The sequence below is a fragment of the Garra rufa genome, chromosome 16, assembly GCF_049309525.1.
Source record: "Garra rufa chromosome 16, GarRuf1.0, whole genome shotgun sequence".
Taxonomy (NCBI): domain Eukaryota; kingdom Metazoa; phylum Chordata; class Actinopteri; order Cypriniformes; family Cyprinidae; genus Garra; species Garra rufa.
The window spans coordinates 11,859,951-11,879,637 of NC_133376.1; the positions used below are offsets into that span (position 1 = coordinate 11,859,951).

Here is a 19,687-nt window from a genome sequence, read left to right on the forward strand (position 1 = left end):
TGAATAAAGAAAGAGGGGTCCTCCTTATCAAAGAGAGAATAGACCGAGAGGCGCTATGCGGACAGACAACGCCTTGTGCCCTACATTTTCAGATAATTTTAGAAAATCCAATTGAATTTTACCACGTTGCAGTTGAGGTAACTGATGTAAATGATAATGCCCCTTATTTTAAAAAACGGAAATCTATTTTGAAATAAGCGAATCTGCTGTAAACGGGGCTAAATTTGATATTGAGCAAGCCCTGGATCATGATGTTGGGTCGAATGACATTCAAAGCTACACACTTTCATCAAACGAACATTTTACTTTAAAACTGCAAAGTCAGACAGATGGCAGGAAAATAGTTGAAATGGTCTTAAAACATCCTCTTGATCGAGAGAAACAGGAAGATATTGCATTAGTTCTGACAGCCGTTGATGGAGGTGATCCACAGCTTTCTGGAACATCACAAATTCGTATTAAAGTACTTGATGTTAATGACAATGCGCCAGTTTTTACTCATTCTGTATACAAAGCCACCGTCGTTGAGAATTCGCCCAAAGGGGCCGTTGTTATTAGGGTTGAAGCCTCTGATGCGGATCAGAGCTCGAATGCTGAAATAGTTTATTCAATTACTAATGCGCACGACGATGTTCTTGAAATGTTTGAAATAAATAGACAAAATGGTGAACTGAAAATAATTGGTAGTATAGATTACGAAAAAGGCAAGCATTATCAGATTAATGTTAGAGCGAGTGATAGTGGAGGTCTAAAAGATTTAAGTAAGATAGTAATCGACGTTTTAGATGTCAATGATAATAAGCCAGTCATCAATATAATGTCAAAGTCATCTATGTTATCAGAAGATTCTAAACCTGATACTGTTGTTACTGTTATAAATACGCAAGATTTAGATTCTAATGAAAACGGCAAAGTGCAATGCTTTATTAATGAGAATTATCCGTTCGCCTTAAAGACGACCACTACGAATTTCTTCAGTTTAGTCACAGATGGTGATTTAGACCGAGAGCGCGAGTCTGGGTATAACATCAGTGTGACGTGCGCTGATGAGGGCGTGCCCTCTCTCTCTAGCAGCGTCACTCTCTCCTTACAGATATCAGATGTGAATGATAACGCGCCTGTCTTTGACAAGAGCTTATATGAGGCTTCTGTTCAAGAAAACAACACACCGGGTAATTCCATATTCACAGTCAGAGCCAGAGACGCAGATTTTAACCAGAATGCCCGTGTGTCTTACATACTGGAGGACTCGTCGGTTAACGGAGTGCCCGTCTCCTCCTTAGTGTCAGTTAGTGCTGATAGTGGAGTCATACATGCAGTACGATCCTTCGATTATGAGCAGATCAAAGATTTCCAGTTTCGCGTAAAAGCGCAGGATGGAGGTTCTCCTCCTCTCAGCAGCAACGTGAGTGTGAAAATAACGATTCAGGATCAGAATGACAACGCGCCTCAGGTTCTGTATCCGGTCCAATCAGGTGCTTCTGTGGTGGCTGAAATAGTGCCTCGTTCGGCTGATGTGGGTTATCTGGTGACTAAAGTGGTGGCTGTTGATGTGGACTCTGGACAGAATGCCTGGCTCTCATATAAACTGCAGAAAGCCACAGACAGGGCGCTGTTTGAGGTGGGCTTACAGAATGGAGAAATAAGAACTGTACGCCAAGTGACAGATAAAGATGCTGTCAAACAAAGACTCACTGTTGTAGTGGAGGACAACGGGCAGCCCTCTCGATCAGCTACAGTTAATGTTAACGTGGCGGTGGCCGACAGCTTCCCTGAAGTGCTCTCGGAGTTCACTGACTTTACGCACGACAAGGACTACAACGACAATCTGACTTTCTATCTGGTCTTGGCCTTGGCTGTAGTTTCCTTTCTCTTTATCGTGTCTATCATTGCCATACTGTCAGTCAAATGCTACAGATGGAGACGCGAGCGGATGTTTTACAAATCTGGAGCTAATCTTCCTGTTATTCCCTATTATCCGCCTCTTTACGCGGACGTAGGGGGCACAGGAACTTTACAGCACGTGTACAATTATGAGGTTTGCAGAACCACTGACTCCAGAAAGAGTGATCTGAAATACGGCAGACCTTGCAGTGAAAGCATCATTAGTCTGGACACCAGCGGAACGCAAACACTAACGCATGCGCAAAGGGAGACACTGAACTTTGAGGATTCTGATAAGGTGAGATTTACTGTTTTTGTATAGTGGTGGTTACTTTTTTCTTATTATTTTCTTTATTTTCCCCTTTTTTCTTTTAGAGAAATCGCCTGAACAGCCGTTTAGTATTACTGTAGATACTTTTCTTTTTCAGGAAATCCATACCCATATTTATAAAAAAAATAATAATAATAATAACATTTTATGGTTTTGTTGTTTTTTGCTTTTATAATTATATTATTCAACAGCTCTTAGCGAGTAGTGGATAAGCAATCAGCGTTCTGAATGAATATGCTGCATTCGTTTTGCTGTCCATGGAGCTGAATCAATATCTGTTGCCTTCGTTCTAGCTTTCCTCTCTACAAGCATGTGCAGTGGCATATCAAATACTACCTATTAATTATATGCTGACGTCCTGTAGTGTAAAAATTGTATTGTTGAATTCGCATTGTTTGTGTATGGCAATAGGTAATTTTGGTCAATTTTAATTTTAACTTTTTAATCACATTCTCAAACCAACACTGATTGTTGAAAAAATTTCGTTACAATTTAATATGTTGGCTAATTTAGATATTTTTATTATTTTATCCAGATAAAAATTCATTTCTTTTTTTTTTCCTTTTTTTTTTTGTATTTCTCGCTGCGTATGTATCTTTTGAGTCTGTGCATTTTATGTATAATTTTGCAGTAACTCAGAATGGTCTCAGAGTGCCGCTGTTTGTTTGGGGGATGCGACTGAGAGTGCATAATTCTAGCAATACCGCCCTCTCCAACTGCACTTAAGAAGGAGGAGACTGAGGCGTCTGCATAATGCACATGCAGGGGATAACACAGAGAACATCGACGCTGTAATGAATAGTCAGCTACGAATCCATGTTTAAATGCTGTATTAGAAATTCTCCATTAGTCTTGGATTTATTTTATTTGGAGCCTGGACACATTGAGACTTTGAATTGGATACACCTTGACTTCTTTTACACGGTCTTGAGCAAAATGTCGGACAGAACAATGGCGCGGCAAGTACTGCTGTTTATTTGGTTTCTCTCTCTCATTTCGGCTCTGGGGCAGGTCAGTTACTCTATTTCTGAGGAAATGGCGAAAGGCTCTTTAGTCGGGCACATAGCGCAGGATTTGGGTTTAGATTTAAAGAGACTGAAATCGGGTAAAGCGCGTATTTATACAGGAGACAGCGCTGGATACATCGAGCTTAATAGAGAAAGGGGAGTCCTCCTTATCAAAGAGAGAATAGACCGAGAGGCCCTTTGCGGACAGACAACGCCTTGCGCTCTACATTTACAGATTATTCTCGATAATCCTATGGAACTCTTTAGGATAACTGTTGAAATCACAGACATAAATGACAATTCTCCTGTTTTTAAAAGAGATGAGAGACGATTTGAGATAAGCGAATCAGCAGTTGTGGGTTCAAAATTCATGCTGGAGAAAGCGATAGATGCAGACATTGGCGCAAATGACCTACAAAGCTATTTTCTGCAACCTACTGATAATTTTAATTTAAAACTTCATGGTCAGAGTGATGGGAGTAAAAAGGTTGAAATGATTCTACAAAAGCCTTTAGACCGAGAAAAACAGGAAAACATTTCTCTGATATTAACCGCAATAGATGGTGGAGAACCACCGAAATCAGGAACAGTTCAAATTCATATTACTGTGCTTGATGTAAACGATAACGCTCCAGTTTTTACTAAGCCTATATATAGGGCGATAATTACAGAAAACTCACAGTGCGGCACGCCGCTCATCACTGTTAGCGCTACTGATTCTGATAAAGGGACAAATGGAGAAGTCAGTTATTTAATTGCAAACAGTGATGGTATGTCTGACATTTTTCATATTGATGAAAATGGATTGGTGACTTTATTCGGAAGAGTTGACTTTGAAACATCTAAACATTATCAAATTGATATAGAAGCAGTAGATAATGGTGGACTGTCTGATTCTAGTAAAATAATTGTCGACGTGATTGATGTAAATGATAACGCGCCCGTCATTACAGTAATGTCAAAATCTAATGCAATACCTGAGGACTCTCCACAGAGTACTGTGATTGCCATCATTAGTGTTAACGATCCAGATTCTGACAGTAACGGACAGGTTCAGTGTAGTGTAAATATAAACATTCCCTTTACAATCAAATCAACTTCTAATGGATTTTACAGCATTGTGACAGACAGTAATTTAGACCGAGAGCGCGAGTCTGGGTATAACATCAGTGTGACTTGCGCTGATGAGGGCGTGCCCTCCCTCTCCAGCAGCGTCACTCTCTCCTTACAGATATCAGATGTGAATGATAACGCGCCTGTCTTTGACAAGAGCTCATATGAGGCTTCAGTTCAAGAAAACAACACACCTGGACTTTCCATATTCAAAGTCAGAGCGAGAGACGCAGATTTTAACCAGAATGCCCGTGTGTCTTATATTCTGGAGGACTCGTCGGTTAACGGAGTGCCCGTCTCCTCCTTAGTGTCAGTTAGTGCTGATAGTGGAGTCATACATGCAGTACGATCTTTCGATTACGAGCAGATCAAAAATTTCAACTTCCGCGTAAAAGCACAGGATGGAGGCTCCCCTCCTCTCAGCAGCAACGTGAGCGTGAAAATAATGATTCAGGACCAGAATGACAACGCGCCTCAGGTTTTGTATCCACTCCAGTCAGGTGCTTCTGTGGTGGCTGAAATAGTGCCTCGTTCAGCAGATGTGGGTTATCTGGTGACTAAAGTGGTGGCTGTTGATGTGGACTCTGGACAGAATGCCTGGCTCTCATATAAACTGCAGAAAGCCACAGACAGGGCGCTGTTTGAAGTGGGCTTACAGAATGGAGAAATAAGAACTGTACGTCAAGTGACAGATAAAGATGCTGTCAAACAAAGACTCACTGTTGTAGTGGAGGACAACGGACAGCCCTCTCGATCAGCTACAGTCAATGTTAACGTGGCGGTGGCGGACAGCTTCCCTGAAGTGCTCTCGGAGTTCACTGACTTTACGCACGACAAGGATTACAACGACAACCTGACTTTCTATCTGGTCTTGGCCTTGGCTGTAGTTTCGTTTCTCTTTATCGTGTCTATCATTGCCATACTGTCAGTCAAATGCTACAGATGGAGACGCGAGCGGATGTTTTACAAATCTGGAGCGAATCTTCCAGTTATTCCGTATTATCCGCCTCTTTATGCAGACGTAGGGGGCACAGGAACTTTACAGCACGTGTACAATTATGAGGTTTGCAGAACCACTGACTCTAGAAAGAGTGATCTGAAATACGGCAGACCTTGCAGTGAGAGCATCATTAGTCTGGACACCAGCGGAACACAGACACTCACGCATGCGCAAAGGGAGAGACTGAACTTTGATGACTGTGAGGATCAGGTGAGAATTATTTTATAGCCAAATTAAAATTGTTTAGTGTTTATCATATTTGGTATCTTTATTTTCGCTTGAAATGTTGACATGGTCGTGTCATGACGTTTCTGCTGTTCTATGAAATCGTTAAATATATAAATCGTTACATTATTTTATTTTTATTTAATTTTTTTTCTACTCTTGACTTCCTCAGTTGCTGAGCACTGTAAAAATGTCACATGTAACATTTTGTAAGTGTAAAAGCAAGCAAGAAAGAAAGAACAGGTGAAATGGCACTGTTGTTAGCATGAACAGTAGTAATTTTTGTCACTTAAAATCATTCAGAGCTGCAAACTGCCCTATAAATTTATACAGAATTGTGCATACAAAATATGGCAGATATAGTTAATATTTTCAACAACAGTGAAAGATCATTTAAATTATCGCCGATCTTTATGTTCTACAAACACCTTTGAAGAATGTAGTGTAACTAGACAATTTAAGTAACAGTTGCCCTCTTTCAGGTGCAATGTGCACCTTTTAATAGGACTGCGACTTTTATATAAAATTATCTTAAATTAACAAAGCAGAATATACATTTGCGTTACTTTTTCTTCATTTTAAGTATTACCTTTTTAACAAAGTTTTAATGCAATATTTCTCTGATGCTCTAAGTGCCGCTGTTGGTCAGTGTTTCACTGTAACAGACGCTCGTTTTTTGTTCCTCCTCTACTTTCTGACGTCACATTCTGCAGAATCTCTTTCATTCAGACGGTCTCCTCTTTGCAGTAAAGCGTCTAAATATTCGCTTCCCTGTGTTTTCGGATGAAGCTTCATGTTTTTTAAACTTTGGGTACCTTTTGTTCTTCGACATTTCTTCTGTAGTGGAATTGAAGATTTGGATTATGTCGGTTCTTTGTTTTAACGTTCAAAGTGGCGCATCTTTGATGCGGATTTCATCATGGCTAATGCAGCCTCTCGTGCTGTTCCTCTTTGTTATGGCCGTTGCGCGCGGCCAGGTCCGTTATTCTATTCCAGAGGAGATGACAAAGGGCTCGCTGGTGGGAAATATCGTTCAGGATCTCGGTTTGGATGTGAAGAGGTTGAAATCTGGTCGAGCGCGTATCTTCACGGAGGACAGTCGTGAGTACATCGGTCTCAATGTGGATAAAGGGACTCTGATAGTGAAAGAGAGGATAGATAGAGAGGAGCTGTGCGCCCAAGTGTCTCCCTGCTCCTTACATTTTCAGATCATTCTAGAAAACCCCATGGAGCTGCATAGAATTGATGTAGAAATATTAGATATCAATGATCATGCTCCAGTTTTCAAGAAAAAGGAGATTACGTTTCAAATTAGTGAATCTGCTTTATCTGGGGCTAGATACTCTATTGATAGTGCGAAAGATCCAGATGTAGGTCTAAATTCACTTCAGACATATAAATTGATTCCAAACGACCATTTTGTGCTCAAAACGTTGTCTCACTCTGATGGTACTAAATATGTCGAAATGGTCTTGCAGTCTCCATTAGACAGAGAAAAACAGGAGGAATATAATCTGATTTTAACCGCGTTTGACGGTGGAACCCCCCAGAAAACGGGAACCTTGAAAATTAATGTTATTGTCTTGGATGCAAATGACAATGCGCCTGTTTTTAGTCAATCTGTATATACAGCACTTGTCGCTGAAAATGCGTCGATGGGATCATTAGTTTTAGAGATTAGTGCAACTGACGCAGATCAAGGAACAAATAAACAAGTGTCCTATTCATTCTCGGAAAGCAGCGACAGTATCTTAGATACATTTAATATTGATCTAACAAATGGTGAAATTACCGTTATTGGCCCTCTAGACTTTGAAAAATCAAAGAAATACGAACTGAATGTGGTGGCGACAGACAATGGTGGTTTAACAGATACTGCTAAAGTGATGGTAGAAATTACAGATGTTAATGATAATGCCCCTGTAATTAATGTAATATCTTTCTCAAACCCTTTGCCAGAAAATTCAGCTTCTGAGACTGTAATAGCGATGCTTAATGTCAAAGATTTAGATTCGGGGAAAAATGGACAGGTGAGATGTTTAATTAATCCGAGTTTACCATTCCGAATCAGACAATCGTCCTCAAATTTCTACAGTCTGATTACTGATCAGCTTTTAGACCGTGAAAAAATGTCTGAATATAATATCACAATAACAGCTATTGATGAAGGCTCGCCATCTTTCTCTACTAATAAAACTTTGACTCTGAAAATCTCTGATGTCAATGACAACACCCCTGTATTTCAGCGTCAGTCATACACCGCATATGTGATGGAAAACAATTCGCCTGGAGTCTCTGTTTTATCTGTTAAAGCGCATGACAAAGACTCCGGCAATAGCGCGCGTATTTCATATTTTCTAGAGGATATTTTTGTGAATGGCGTCTCTGCCTCGACGTTTATTTCAGTGAATGCAGAGAGCGGAGAGATTCTTGCTGTTCGTTCGTTTGATTATGAGCGGACAAAAGAATTTAACATTCGTGTAAAAGCGCAGGATGGAGGAAATCCTCCTCTCAGCAGCAACGTGAGTGTGAAAATAATCATTCAGGACCAGAATGACAACGCGCCTCAAGTTCTGTATCCGGTCCAGTCAGGCGCTTCTGTGGTGGCTGAAATAGTGCCTCGTTCGGCAGATGTGGGTTATCTGGTGACTAAAGTGGTGGCTGTTGATGTGGACTCTGGACAGAATGCCTGGCTCTCATATAAACTGCAGAAAGCCACAGACAGGGCGCTGTTTGAAGTGGGCTTACAGAATGGAGAAATAAGAACTGTACGTCAAGTGACAGATAAAGATGCTGTCAAACAAAGACTCACTGTTGTAGTGGAGGACAACGGGCAGCCCTCTCGATCAGCTACTGTCAATGTTAACGTGGTGGTGGCGGACAGCTTCCCTGAAGTGCTCTCGGAGTTCACTGACTTTACGCACGACAAGGACTACAACGACAACCTGACTTTCTATCTAGTCTTGGCATTGGCTGTAGTTTCGTTTCTCTTTATCGTGTCTATCATTGCCATACTGACAGTCAAATGCTACAGATGGAGACGCGAGCGGATGTTTTACAAATCTGGAGCGAATCTACCAGTTATTCCGTATTATCCGCCTCTTTACGCAGATGTAGGGGGCACAGGAACTTTACAGCACGTGTACAATTATGAGGTTTGCAGAACCACTGACTCCAGAAAGAGTGATCTGAAATACGGCAGACCTTGCAGTGAGAGCATCATTAGTCTGGACACCAGCCGAACACAGACACTCACGCATGCGCAGAGAGCAAAACTGAATAATGACGATTCTTTTGATCAGGTGAGCTCCAGTGAATGATCCTGATTATGACTTTCTAGTGTCCATTTATTATAATTTTTTTACTGGCTTCTTTAGTTTTATGGTTGTGTACTGTACTTATTTAATTTTTGAAATGTATAAAAAAATAGCAGGTGTAGTTGAAATTTACTTTACAAATAACATTTTGGGGACTACATATTTTTCATGCTTCATACCAAAATTATAACCCTCAATGTTTTATCGAAAATTATATACAGACACGGACTATTTTATTATTATATTCGTCCAGTTGCACTCAGTCAAGTTAAAGTTTTTAGTGTGCTTATGTGTGCGCGTATGTGAGTAACAATTAATCTTGCCTGTGTTACTTTTGGGCTGTATTATATTTTTTGCTTTGCTTTTGACTGTTTTCCTTTCATCATATTCTAGTTGTTCGTTTCAAAAAATCATATTATTAATATGTCAGCAAAATTCTCCCTAAATGCAAAGTATGTACAACTTTGGTCGAAATTAATGTATTTTTCTTTGTCGCTCTTTATTTATTTTATTTTTTTTTTCAGTGTAGTATTTCTCTGATGCACTAAGTGCCGCTGTTGGTCAGTATGTTCGGGCTTTAAACTCATTTTTAGATCCTCCTCAAATTTTCTGACATCACATTCTGCAGAATCTCTTTCATTCAGACGGTCTTCTCTTTACACTAATGCATCGAGCCATTCGTTGCCTTGTATTTTCGCATAAACTTTGATATCTTTAAAACTTTCTAAATCATCTGTCCTTAGTCTTTTCTTCTGTAGTGGAATAGATGATTTGAATTATGTCAGTTTTTCCTTGTTTTAACGCCCACAGAGGCGCATCTTCGACCCGGATTTCATCATGGCTAATGCAGCCTCTCGTGCTGTTCCTCTTTGTCATGGCCGTTGCGCGCGGGCAGGTTCGTTACACGATTCCAGAGGAGATGACAAAGGGCTCGCTGGTGGGAAATATCGTTCAGGATCTTGGTTTGGATGTTAAGAGGCTGAAATCTGGTCGAGCGCGGATCTTTACGGAGGACAGTCGTGAGTACATCGGTCTGAATGTGGATAAAGGCACTCTGGTAGTAAAAGAGAGGATAGATAGAGAGGAGCTGTGCGCCCAAATGTCTCCCTGCTCCTTACATTTTCAGATTATTCTAGAAAAACCCATGGAGCTGCATAGAATCGATGTAGAAATATTAGATATTAATGATCATGCTCCTGTTTTTGCTAGAAAGGAAATTGATTTTCAAATAAGTGAATCTGCACTTCCCGGGGCTCGATTTTCATTGGACAGCGCCCAGGATCCTGACACTGGCACTAACGCGCTTAAGTCATATATGTTAAATCCAACAGATAATTTTGATTTAAAGGTCCTATCACGAAACGATGGCTCAAAATATGTCGAAATGGTTCTTCAAGTGCCTTTAGACAGAGAGACTCAGCCGGAGCACAAATTAACCCTTGCAGCCTTCGATGGCGGCAGTCCTCAGAGAACTGGCACCGTAAGGATAAGTGTTACGGTCATAGACGCAAACGATAATGCCCCTGTATTCAGTCAGTCGGTTTACCGTGTTTCTTTATTTGAGAATTCACCGAATGGTGCTGTAGTAATCAAGGTAAGCGCCACTGATAATGACCAAGGCGCAAATGGTGAGATTGCATATTCTTTTTCACGCAGTTCAGGAAGAGCACTTGATTCATTCCATATTGACAAAAATACAGGTGAAATTACCGTAAAATGGGATTTAGATTATGAGAGGGCGAAGCAGTTTGAGTTAAACGTAGATGCTACGGACAAAGGTGGTTTAACGGACTCCAGTAAAGTGATAATCGACATTATAGATGTAAATGACAACCCCCCTGTAATAAGTGTGATTTCATTTTCTAACCCAATACCTGAAGACGCAGCGCTAGAAACTGTTATTGCGATGCTGAATGTCAAAGATTTGGATTCGGGGGAAAACGGGCAGGTTAAATGTTCTCTTGCTGCAGATTTGCCGTTCAAAGTAAAGTCATCTGCGCAGAATTTCTACAGTTTGATCACTGATCAAATTTTAGACCGTGAAAAAATGTCTGAATACAATATATCAATAAAAGCTATTGATGAGGGCTCGCCTTCTCTCTCTACTAATAAAACACTGATTCTAAAAATCTCTGATGTCAATGACAACGCCCCTGTGTTTCAGCGTCAGTCATACACCGCATATGTGATGGAAAATAATTCTCCAGAAGTCTCTGTTTTATCTGTAAAAGCGCATGACAAAGACTCTGGCAATAACGCGCGTATTTCATATTTTCTGGAGGATATTCTTGTGAATGGCGTCTCTGCCTCAGCGTTTATTTCAGTGAATGCAGAGAGCGGAGAAATCCTTGCTGTTCGTTCTTTTGATTATGAGCAGACAAAAGAATTTAACATTCGTGTAAAAGCGCAAGACGGAGGAAATCCTCCTCTCAGCAGCAACGTGAGTGTGAAAATAATCATTCAGGACCAGAATGACAACGCGCCTCAGGTTCTGTATCCGGTCCAGTCAGGCGCTTCTGTGGTGGCTGAAATAGTGCCTCGTTCGGCTGATGTGGGTTATCTGGTGACTAAAGTGGTGGCTGTTGATGTGGACTCTGGACAGAATGCCTGGCTCTCATATAAACTGCAGAAAGCCACAGACAGAGCGCTGTTTGAAGTAGGCCTGCAGAATGGAGAAATAAGAACTGTACGTCAAGTGACAGATAAAGATGCTGTCAAACAAAGACTCACTGTTGTAGTGGAGGACAACGGGCAGCCCTCTCGATCAGCTACAGTCAATGTTAACGTGGCGGTGGCTGACAGCTTCCCTGAAGTGCTCTCGGAGTTCACTGACTTTGCGCACGACAAGGACTACAACGACAACCTGACTTTCTATCTTGTCCTGGCTTTGGCTGTAGTTTCCTTTCTCTTTATCGTGTCTATAATTGCAATACTGTCAGTCAAATGCTACAGATGGAGACGCGAGCGGATGTTTTACAAAACTGGAGCGAATCTTCCAGTTATTCCGTATTATCCGCCTCTTTACGCAGACTTAGGGGGCACAGGAACTTTACAGCACGTGTACAATTATGAGGTTTGCAGAACCACTGACTCCAGAAAGAGTGATCTGAAATACGGCAGACCTTACAGTGAGAGCATCATTAGTCTGGACACCAGCCGAACACAGACTCTCATGCATGCGCAGAGAGCAAAACTAATTAATGAGGATTCTTTTGATCAGGTGAGCTCGAGTGATTGATCATGAATATGACTTTCTAGTGTATTAATTTGTTGTTTTTTTTATCTTTCTGACTTCATCAGTTTTATTGTTGTGCACTGTATTTATTTATTTCTTTGATTAGTTAATGCAGTTAATGAAATAGCACCTTTTTAGTGACTAAACATTGTTCACACTTTATATCAAAACCATAACATTTTGATGTTTTTTTTATAAAATTAATACAGTCGATTTTAAGCATTTTTCCAGTTGCACACAGTCAAGTAAGATTTTTTTTAATTGTGCTTATGTATGCGCATGAGTGAGCCCCAGTTAATCGTACCTGTATTATTTAAGGACTATATTATAGTTTCTGCTTTGCTTTAGATTTTTTTTTTTTTTTTTGTTTCATTATATCTGAAGTGTTTCTTTAAAATCATGTTTGTTTTTTGCTAATATTTCAGCAAAATTCTGCCTTAACGCAAAGTACTAATATGGTCGCAATTCATGTCATTTTCTGTACTGCTCTTTAGTAGTGTTTTTTTTTTTTTTTTCCACAGTGTAATATTTCTCTGATGCTCTAAGTGCCGCTGTTGGTCAGTATGTCCGGGCTTTAAACATTCGTTTTTGTCTCCTCCTCTACGTTCTGACATCACATTCTGCAGAATCTCTTTCATTCAGACGGTTTCCTTTTCACACTAAAGCATCGAGACATTCGCTGTTTCGGATGTACTTTGATATTTTTCCAGCTTTCTGAATCATTTGTTCTTAATCCTTTTTCTGTAGTGGAATTGAAGATTTGGATTATGTCGGTTGTTTCTTGTTTTTACGCCCAAAGAGGCGCATCTTCGACGCGGATTTCATCATGGCTAATGCAGCCTCTCGTGCTGTTCTTCTTTGTCATGGCCGTTGCGCGCGGGCAGGTCCGTTATTCTATTCCAGAGGAGATGACAAAGGGTTCGCTGGTGGGAAATATTGTCCAGGATCTTGGTTTGGATGTAAAGAGGTTGAAATCTGGTCGAGCGCGGATCTTTACGGAGGACAGTCGTGAGTACATCGGTCTGAATGCGGATAAAGGGACTCTGGTAGTGAAAGAGAGGATAGATAGAGAGGAGCTGTGCGCCCAAGTGTCTCCCTGCTCCTTACATTTTCAGATAATTTTAGAAAACCCCATGGAGTTACATAGAATTGATGTGGAGATATTAGATATCAATGATCATGCTCCTGTTTTTGCTAGAAAGGAAATAAGCTTTCAAATTAGTGAGCTGGCTGTTCCTGGAGCCAAATTTTCTTTAGATAAGGCGCAAGATTCTGATGTAGGTTTAAATACTCTTCAGAAATATACACTCAGTCCGGCTGATTATTTTTCTCTGAAAGAACAAATGGGAAACGATGGTTTGAAATATGTTGAAATGATTCTGCAAAAAACACTAGATAGAGAAACTGAAGATGAGCATAAATTATTACTGACGGCGTTTGATGGAGGAAGTCCTCAGAAATCAGGGACTATTAAAATAAGTGTTCTTGTAATCGACGCAAATGACAATGCTCCTGCGTTTAGTCTCCCCGTGTATAGAGTTTCCCTATTGGAGAATTCACCAAAGGGCACTGATGTCGTGAGCGTGACTGCAACTGATAAAGACAAAGGAACGAATGCTGAACTGACATATTCCTTTTCACAAACGTCAGGAAAGGCGATAGAATTATTCCATATGGATTCAGAAAGTGGTGACATTATTGTTAATGGTGACCTGGATTTCGAGAAGTCAAAACATTTTCAGTTAAACGTTGAAGCAACTGACAGAGGTGGCTTGACCGATTCCAGTAAAGTTATTATTGAATTAATTGATATTAATGACAATGCACCTATGATAAGCGTAATTTCATTTTCTAACCCAATACCCGAGGACGCAGCGCCAGAGACTGTGATAGCGATGCTGAATGTCAAAGATTTAGATTCAGGGAGAAACGGGCAGGTTAAATGTTCTATTGCTCCAAATTTGCCTTTCAAAATACAGTCATCTGCATCAAATTTCTATAGTGTGACAACCGATCAGTTATTAGATCGTGAAAAAATATCAGAATATAATATTACAATAACAGCTATTGATGAAGGTTCACCGTCTTTCTCTACTAATAAAACACTGACTCTAAAAATCTCTGATGTCAATGACAACGCCCCTAATTTTCAGCGTCAGTCATACACCGCATATGTGATGGAAAATAATTCTCCAGGAGTCTCTGTTTTATCTATTAAAGCGCATGACAAAGACTCTGGCAATAATGCGCGTATTTCATATTTTCTAGAGGATATTCTTGTGAATGGCGTCTCTGCCTCGACGTTTATTTCAGTGAATGCAGAGAGCGGAGAGATTCTTGCTGTTCGTTCGTTTGATTATGAGCAAACAAAAGAATTTAACATTCGTGTAAAAGCGCAGGACGGAGGAAATCCTCCTCTCAGCAGCAACGTGAGCGTGAAAATAATCATTCAGGACCAGAATGACAACGCGCCTCAGGTTCTGTATCCGGTCCAGTCAGGTGCTTCTGTGGTGGCTGAAATAGTGCCTCGTTCAGCAGATGTGGGTTATCTGGTGACTAAAGTGGTGGCTGTTGATGTGGACTCTGGACAGAATGCCTGGCTCTCATATAAACTGCAGAAAGCCACAGACAGGGCGCTGTTTGAAGTGGGTTTACAGAATGGAGAAATAAGAACTGTACGCCAAGTGACAGATAAAGATGCTGTCAAACAAAGACTCACTGTTGTAGTGGAGGACAACGGACAGCCCTCTCGATCAGCTACAGTCAATGTTAACGTGGCGGTGGCAGACAGCTTCCCTGAAGTGCTCTCGGAGTTCACTGACTTTACGCACGACAAGGACTACAACGACAACATGACTTTCTATCTGGTCTTGGCTTTGGCTGTGGTTTCGTTTCTCTTTATCGTGTCTATCATTGCCATACTGTCAGTCAAATGCTACAGATGGAGACGCGAGCGGATGTTTTACAAATCTGGAGCGAATCTTCCAGTTATTCCGTATTATCCGCCTCTTTACGCAGACGTAGGGGGCACTGGAACTTTACAGCACGTGTACAATTATGAGGTTTGCAGAACCACTGACTCCAGAAAGAGTGATCTGAAATACGGCAGACCTTGCAGTGAGAGCATCATTAGTCTGGACACCAGCGGAACACAGACACTCACGCATGCGCAGAGAGCAAAACTAATTAACGAGGATTCTTTTGATCAGGTGAGCTCCAGTAATTGATCATAATTATGACCTTCTGGTGTGCATTTATTTATTATTTTTATCTTTCTGACTTCATCAGTTTTATTGTTGTGCACTGTATTTATTTCTTTAATTTGCAGTTGATGAAATAGCAGCTGTAGTTGAAATTTACCGATAACATTTCAGTGACTAAACATTTTTCACACTTTATATCAAAACCATAACATTTTGATGTTTTATATAAAATTTGTACAGACAGTCGATTTTTAAGAATTTTTCCAGTTGCACTCAGTGAAGTAAGAGTTGTTTTTGTTTTTGTTGTTGTTGTGCTTGGGTATGCGCATCAGTGAGCCGCAATTAATCGTACCTTTATTACTTTAGGACTATATTATAGTTTCTGCTTTGCTTTTTTTAAACTATTTTCATTTCATCATATCTGAAGTGTTTCTTTAAAACATGCTGTTGTTGTTGTTGTTGTGTGTGTGTGTGTGTGTGTGTGTGTGTGTGTGTGTGTGTGTGTGTGTGTGTGTGTGTGTGTGTGTGTGTGTGTGTGTGTGTGTACCTGGTATTCATCACGTTGTGGGGACCAAATGTCCCCACAAGGATAGGAATACCAGTAGATTTTGACCTTGTGGGGACATTTCTCAGGTCCCCATGAGGAAACAGGCTTATAAATCATGCACAATGAGTTTTTTTGATGAAGTAAAAGTGTGCACAATCTCCTGTGAGGGCTAGGTTTAGGTGTAGGGTAGGTGTAGGGCCATAGAAAGTAAGGTTTGTACAGTATAAAAACCATTACGCCTATGGAATGTCCCCATAAAACATGTAAACCCAACATGTGTGTGTGTGTGTGTGTGTGTGTGTGTGTGTGTGTGTGTGTGTGTGTGTGTGTGTACCTGGTATTCATCACGTTGTGGGGACATTGATAGGAATACCAGTAGATTTTGACCTTGTGGGGACATTTCTCAGGTCCCCATGAGGAAACAGGCTTATAAATCATGCACAATGAGTTTTTTGAGGAAGTAAAAGTATGCACAATCTCCTGTGAGGGCTAGGTTTAGGTGTAGGGTAGGTGTAGGGCGATAGAAAGTACGGTTTGTACAGTATAAAAACCATTACGCCTATGGAATGTCCCCATAAAACATGTAAACCCAACACGTGTGTGTGTGTGTGTGTGTGTGTGTGTGTGTGTGTGTGTGTGTGTGTGTGTGTGTGTTTTAATATTTCAGCAAAATTCTGCCTTAACGCAAAGTAATATGGTCGCAATTCATGTCATTTTCTGTATTGCTCTTTAGTAGTGTTTTTTTCCCACAGTGTAATATTTCTCTGATGCTCTAAGTGCCGCTGTTGGTCAGTATGTCAGGGCTTTAAACATTCGTTTTTGTCTCCTCCTCTACTTTCTGACATCACATTCTGCAGAATCTCTTTCATTCAGACGGTCTCCTCTTTACACTAAAGCATCGAGACATTCGCTCTCTTGTATTTTCGAATGAACTGTGATATTTTTCGAGCTTTCTGAATCATTTCTTCTATATCAATTTTCTGTACTGGAAAAGAAGATTTGGATTATGTTGGTTGTTCCTTGTTTTTACGCACAAAGAGGCGCATCTTCGACGCGGATTTCATCATGGCTAATTCAGCCTGGACTGCTGTTCCTCTTTGTCATGGCCGTTGCGCGCGGGCAGGTCCGTTATTCTATTCCGGAGGAGATGACAAAGGGCTCGCTTGTGGGAAATATCGTTCAGGATCTCGGTTTGGATGTAAAGAGGCTGAAATCTGGCCGAGCGCGGATCTTTACGGAGGACAGTCGTGAGTACATCGGTCTGAATGTGGATAAAGGGACTCTGGTTGTGAAAGAGAGGATAGATAGAGAGGAGCTGTGCGCCCAAGTGTCTCCCTGCTCATTACATTTTCAGATCATTCTAGAAAACCCCATGGAGCTCCATAGAATTGATGTAGAAATAATTGATATCAATGACAATGCTCCTGTTTTTACACGCCGAGAAATACAGTTTCAAATTAGTGAATCTGCTACACCTGGGGCAAAATTTTCCTTAGATAATGCGCAAGATTCTGATGTAGATTTAAATACCTTACAAAGATACAAGCTAAATCCAACTGATTATTTTTCTCTGAAAGAACAGACGGGAAATTATGGTTTGAAATATGTTGAAATGATTCTACAAACACCACTAGATAGAGAAATCCAAGAGGAGCATAAATTAATATTGACGGCATTTGATGGCGGCAGTCCTCAGAAATCAGGCACTATTAAAATAAGTGTTCTTGTAATCGACGCGAATGACAATGCTCCTGTGTTTAGTCTCCCCGTGTATAGAATTTCCTTACTGGAGAATTCACCAAAGGGCACTGATGTCGTGAGCGTGACTGCAACTGATAAAGACAAAGGAACGAACGCTAAACTGACATATTCCTTTTCACAAACATCGGGAAAGGCTTTAGAGCTATTCAATATAGATTCAGAAAGTGGTGACATTACTGTTAACGGTGACCTGGATTTCGAGAAGTCAAAACATTTTCAATTGCATGTTGAAGCAACTGATAAAGGTGGCTTAACAGATTCCAGTAAAGTTATTATCGAATTAATTGACGTTAATGACAATGCACCCATCATAAGCGTAATTTCATTCTCTAACCCAATACCCGAGGACGCAGTGCCAGAGACTGTGATAGCGATGCTGAATGTCAAAGATTTGGATTCAGGGAGAAACGGGCAGGTTAAATGTTCTATTGCTCCAAATTTGCCTTTCAAAATACAGTCATCCGTCTCAAACTTCTATAGTGTGACAACCGATCAGTTATTAGATCGTGAAAAAATATCAGAATATAATATTACAATAACAGCTATTGATGAGGGCTCGCCGTCTTTCTCTACTAATAAAACACTGACTCTAAAAATCTCTGATGTCAATGACAACGCCCCTGATTTTCAGCGTCAGTCATACACCGCATATGTGATGGAAAATAATTCTCCAGGAGTCTCTGTTTTATCTATTAAAGCGCATGACAAAGACTCGTGCAATAACGCGCGTATTTCATATTTTCTAGAGGATTTTCTTGTGAATGGCGTCTCTGCCTCGACGTTTATTTCAGTGAATGCCGAGAGCGGAGAGATTCTTGCCGTTCGTTCGTTTGATTATGAGCAGACAAAAGAATTTAATATTCGCGTAAAAGCGCAGGACGGAGGAAATCCTCCTCTCAGCAGCAACGTGAGTGTGAAAATAATCATTCAGGACCAGAATGACAACGCGCCTCAGGTTCTGTATCCGGTCCAGTCAGGTGCTTCTGTGGTGGCTGAAATAGTGCCTCGCTCGGCTGATGTGGGTTATCTGGTGACTAAAGTGGTGGCTGTTGATGTGGACTCTGGACAGAATGCCTGGCTCTCATATAAACTACAGAAAGCCACAGACAGAGCGCTGTTTGAAGTGGGCTTACAGAATGGAGAAATAAGAACTGTACGTCAAGTGACAGATAAAGATGCTGTCAAACAAAGACTAACTGTTGTAGTGGAGGACAACGGACAGCCCTCTCGATCAGCTACAGTCAATGTTAACGTGGCGGTGGCGGACAGCTTTCCTGAAGTGCTCTCGGAGTTCACTGACTTTACGCACGACAAGGACTACAACGACAATCTGACTTTTTATCTGGTCTTGGCTTTGGCTGTAGTTTCGTTTCTCTTTATCGTGTCTATCATTGCCATACTGTCAGTCAAATGCTACAGATGGAGACGCGAGCGGGTGTTTTACAAATCTGGAGCAAATCTTCCAGTTATTCCGTATTATCCGCCTCTTTACGCAGACGTAGGGGGCACAGGAACTTTACAGCACGTGTACAATTATGAGGTTTGCAGAACCACTGACTCCAGAAAGAGTGATCTCAAATACGGCAGACCTTGCAGTGAGAGCATCATTAGTCTGGACACCAGCGGAACACAAACACTCACGCATGCGCAGAGAGCAAAACGAATTAATGAGGATTCTTTTGATCAGGTGAGCTGGTGTGAATGCTTATGAATATGACTTTCTCATGTCCATTTATTTATTTATTTTATTCTCTTTCTGGCTTTATCAGTTTTATTGTGCACTGTATTTTTTGTTTTATTTATTTATTAATCGTACTTTGTACTTGTATTTTATGGTTTGCGTTTGACTGTTTTCCTTATCTTCTATTTTTAAGAGGTTCGGTTTAGAACATAATTTTATTAATATTTTAACAAATTGCGTTAATGCAAAGTATATACTCTTTTGGTCGCAATTAATGTCATTTTAGGTATTGGTCTTTGACACCATTTTTGGTGTGTAATATCTCTTTGATGCACTAAGTGCCGCTGTTGGTTAGTATGTTTGGGCTTTAAACATTCATTTTT

General features: G+C 40.6%; 4 protein-coding genes across 35 annotated transcripts in view; all 4 read left to right on the top strand.

Annotated features, from left to right (window-relative positions):
- Positions 1–19,687, top strand: part of LOC141288866 (protocadherin gamma-A11-like) — a 143,947-nt gene that overhangs the window by 82,469 nt on the left and 41,791 nt on the right. For 2 of the 32 annotated variants that reach the window (XM_073821039.1, XM_073821040.1), the window contains exon 1: positions 3,002–5,545. The exons of 28 other annotated variants lie outside the window; for them this stretch is intronic. In XM_073821039.1, the coding sequence (XP_073677140.1) occupies positions 3,032–5,545 (2,514 nt within the window). In that variant the 5' untranslated portion in view covers positions 3,002–3,031. Of the gene's footprint in view, positions 1–3,001; positions 5,546–16,868; positions 19,311–19,687 lie in introns of those variants that run through there. 2 more of the 32 variants (XM_073821044.1, XM_073821058.1) reach the window with 1 other exon arrangement.
- On the top strand, positions 6,361–8,880 carry LOC141288965 (protocadherin beta-15-like). Its single transcript, XM_073821164.1, has 2 exons — positions 6,361–6,798; positions 8,086–8,880. The coding sequence occupies exons 1-2, from the start codon at positions 6,424–6,426 to the stop codon at positions 8,878–8,880; spliced, it is 1,170 nt and encodes a 389-aa protein (XP_073677265.1). The 5' UTR covers positions 6,361–6,423.
- LOC141288968 (protocadherin beta-15-like) lies at positions 9,533–12,115 on the top strand. The gene has a single exon (XM_073821165.1). It carries the CDS (start codon positions 9,656–9,658, stop codon positions 12,113–12,115), a length of 2,460 nt encoding a protein of 819 aa, XP_073677266.1. The 5' UTR covers positions 9,533–9,655.
- On the top strand, positions 12,878–15,339 carry LOC141288970 (protocadherin beta-15-like). The gene is made up of 2 exons (XM_073821167.1): positions 12,878–13,257; positions 14,545–15,339. Exons 1-2 carry the CDS (start codon positions 12,880–12,882, stop codon positions 15,337–15,339), a joined length of 1,173 nt encoding a protein of 390 aa, XP_073677268.1. The 5' UTR covers positions 12,878–12,879.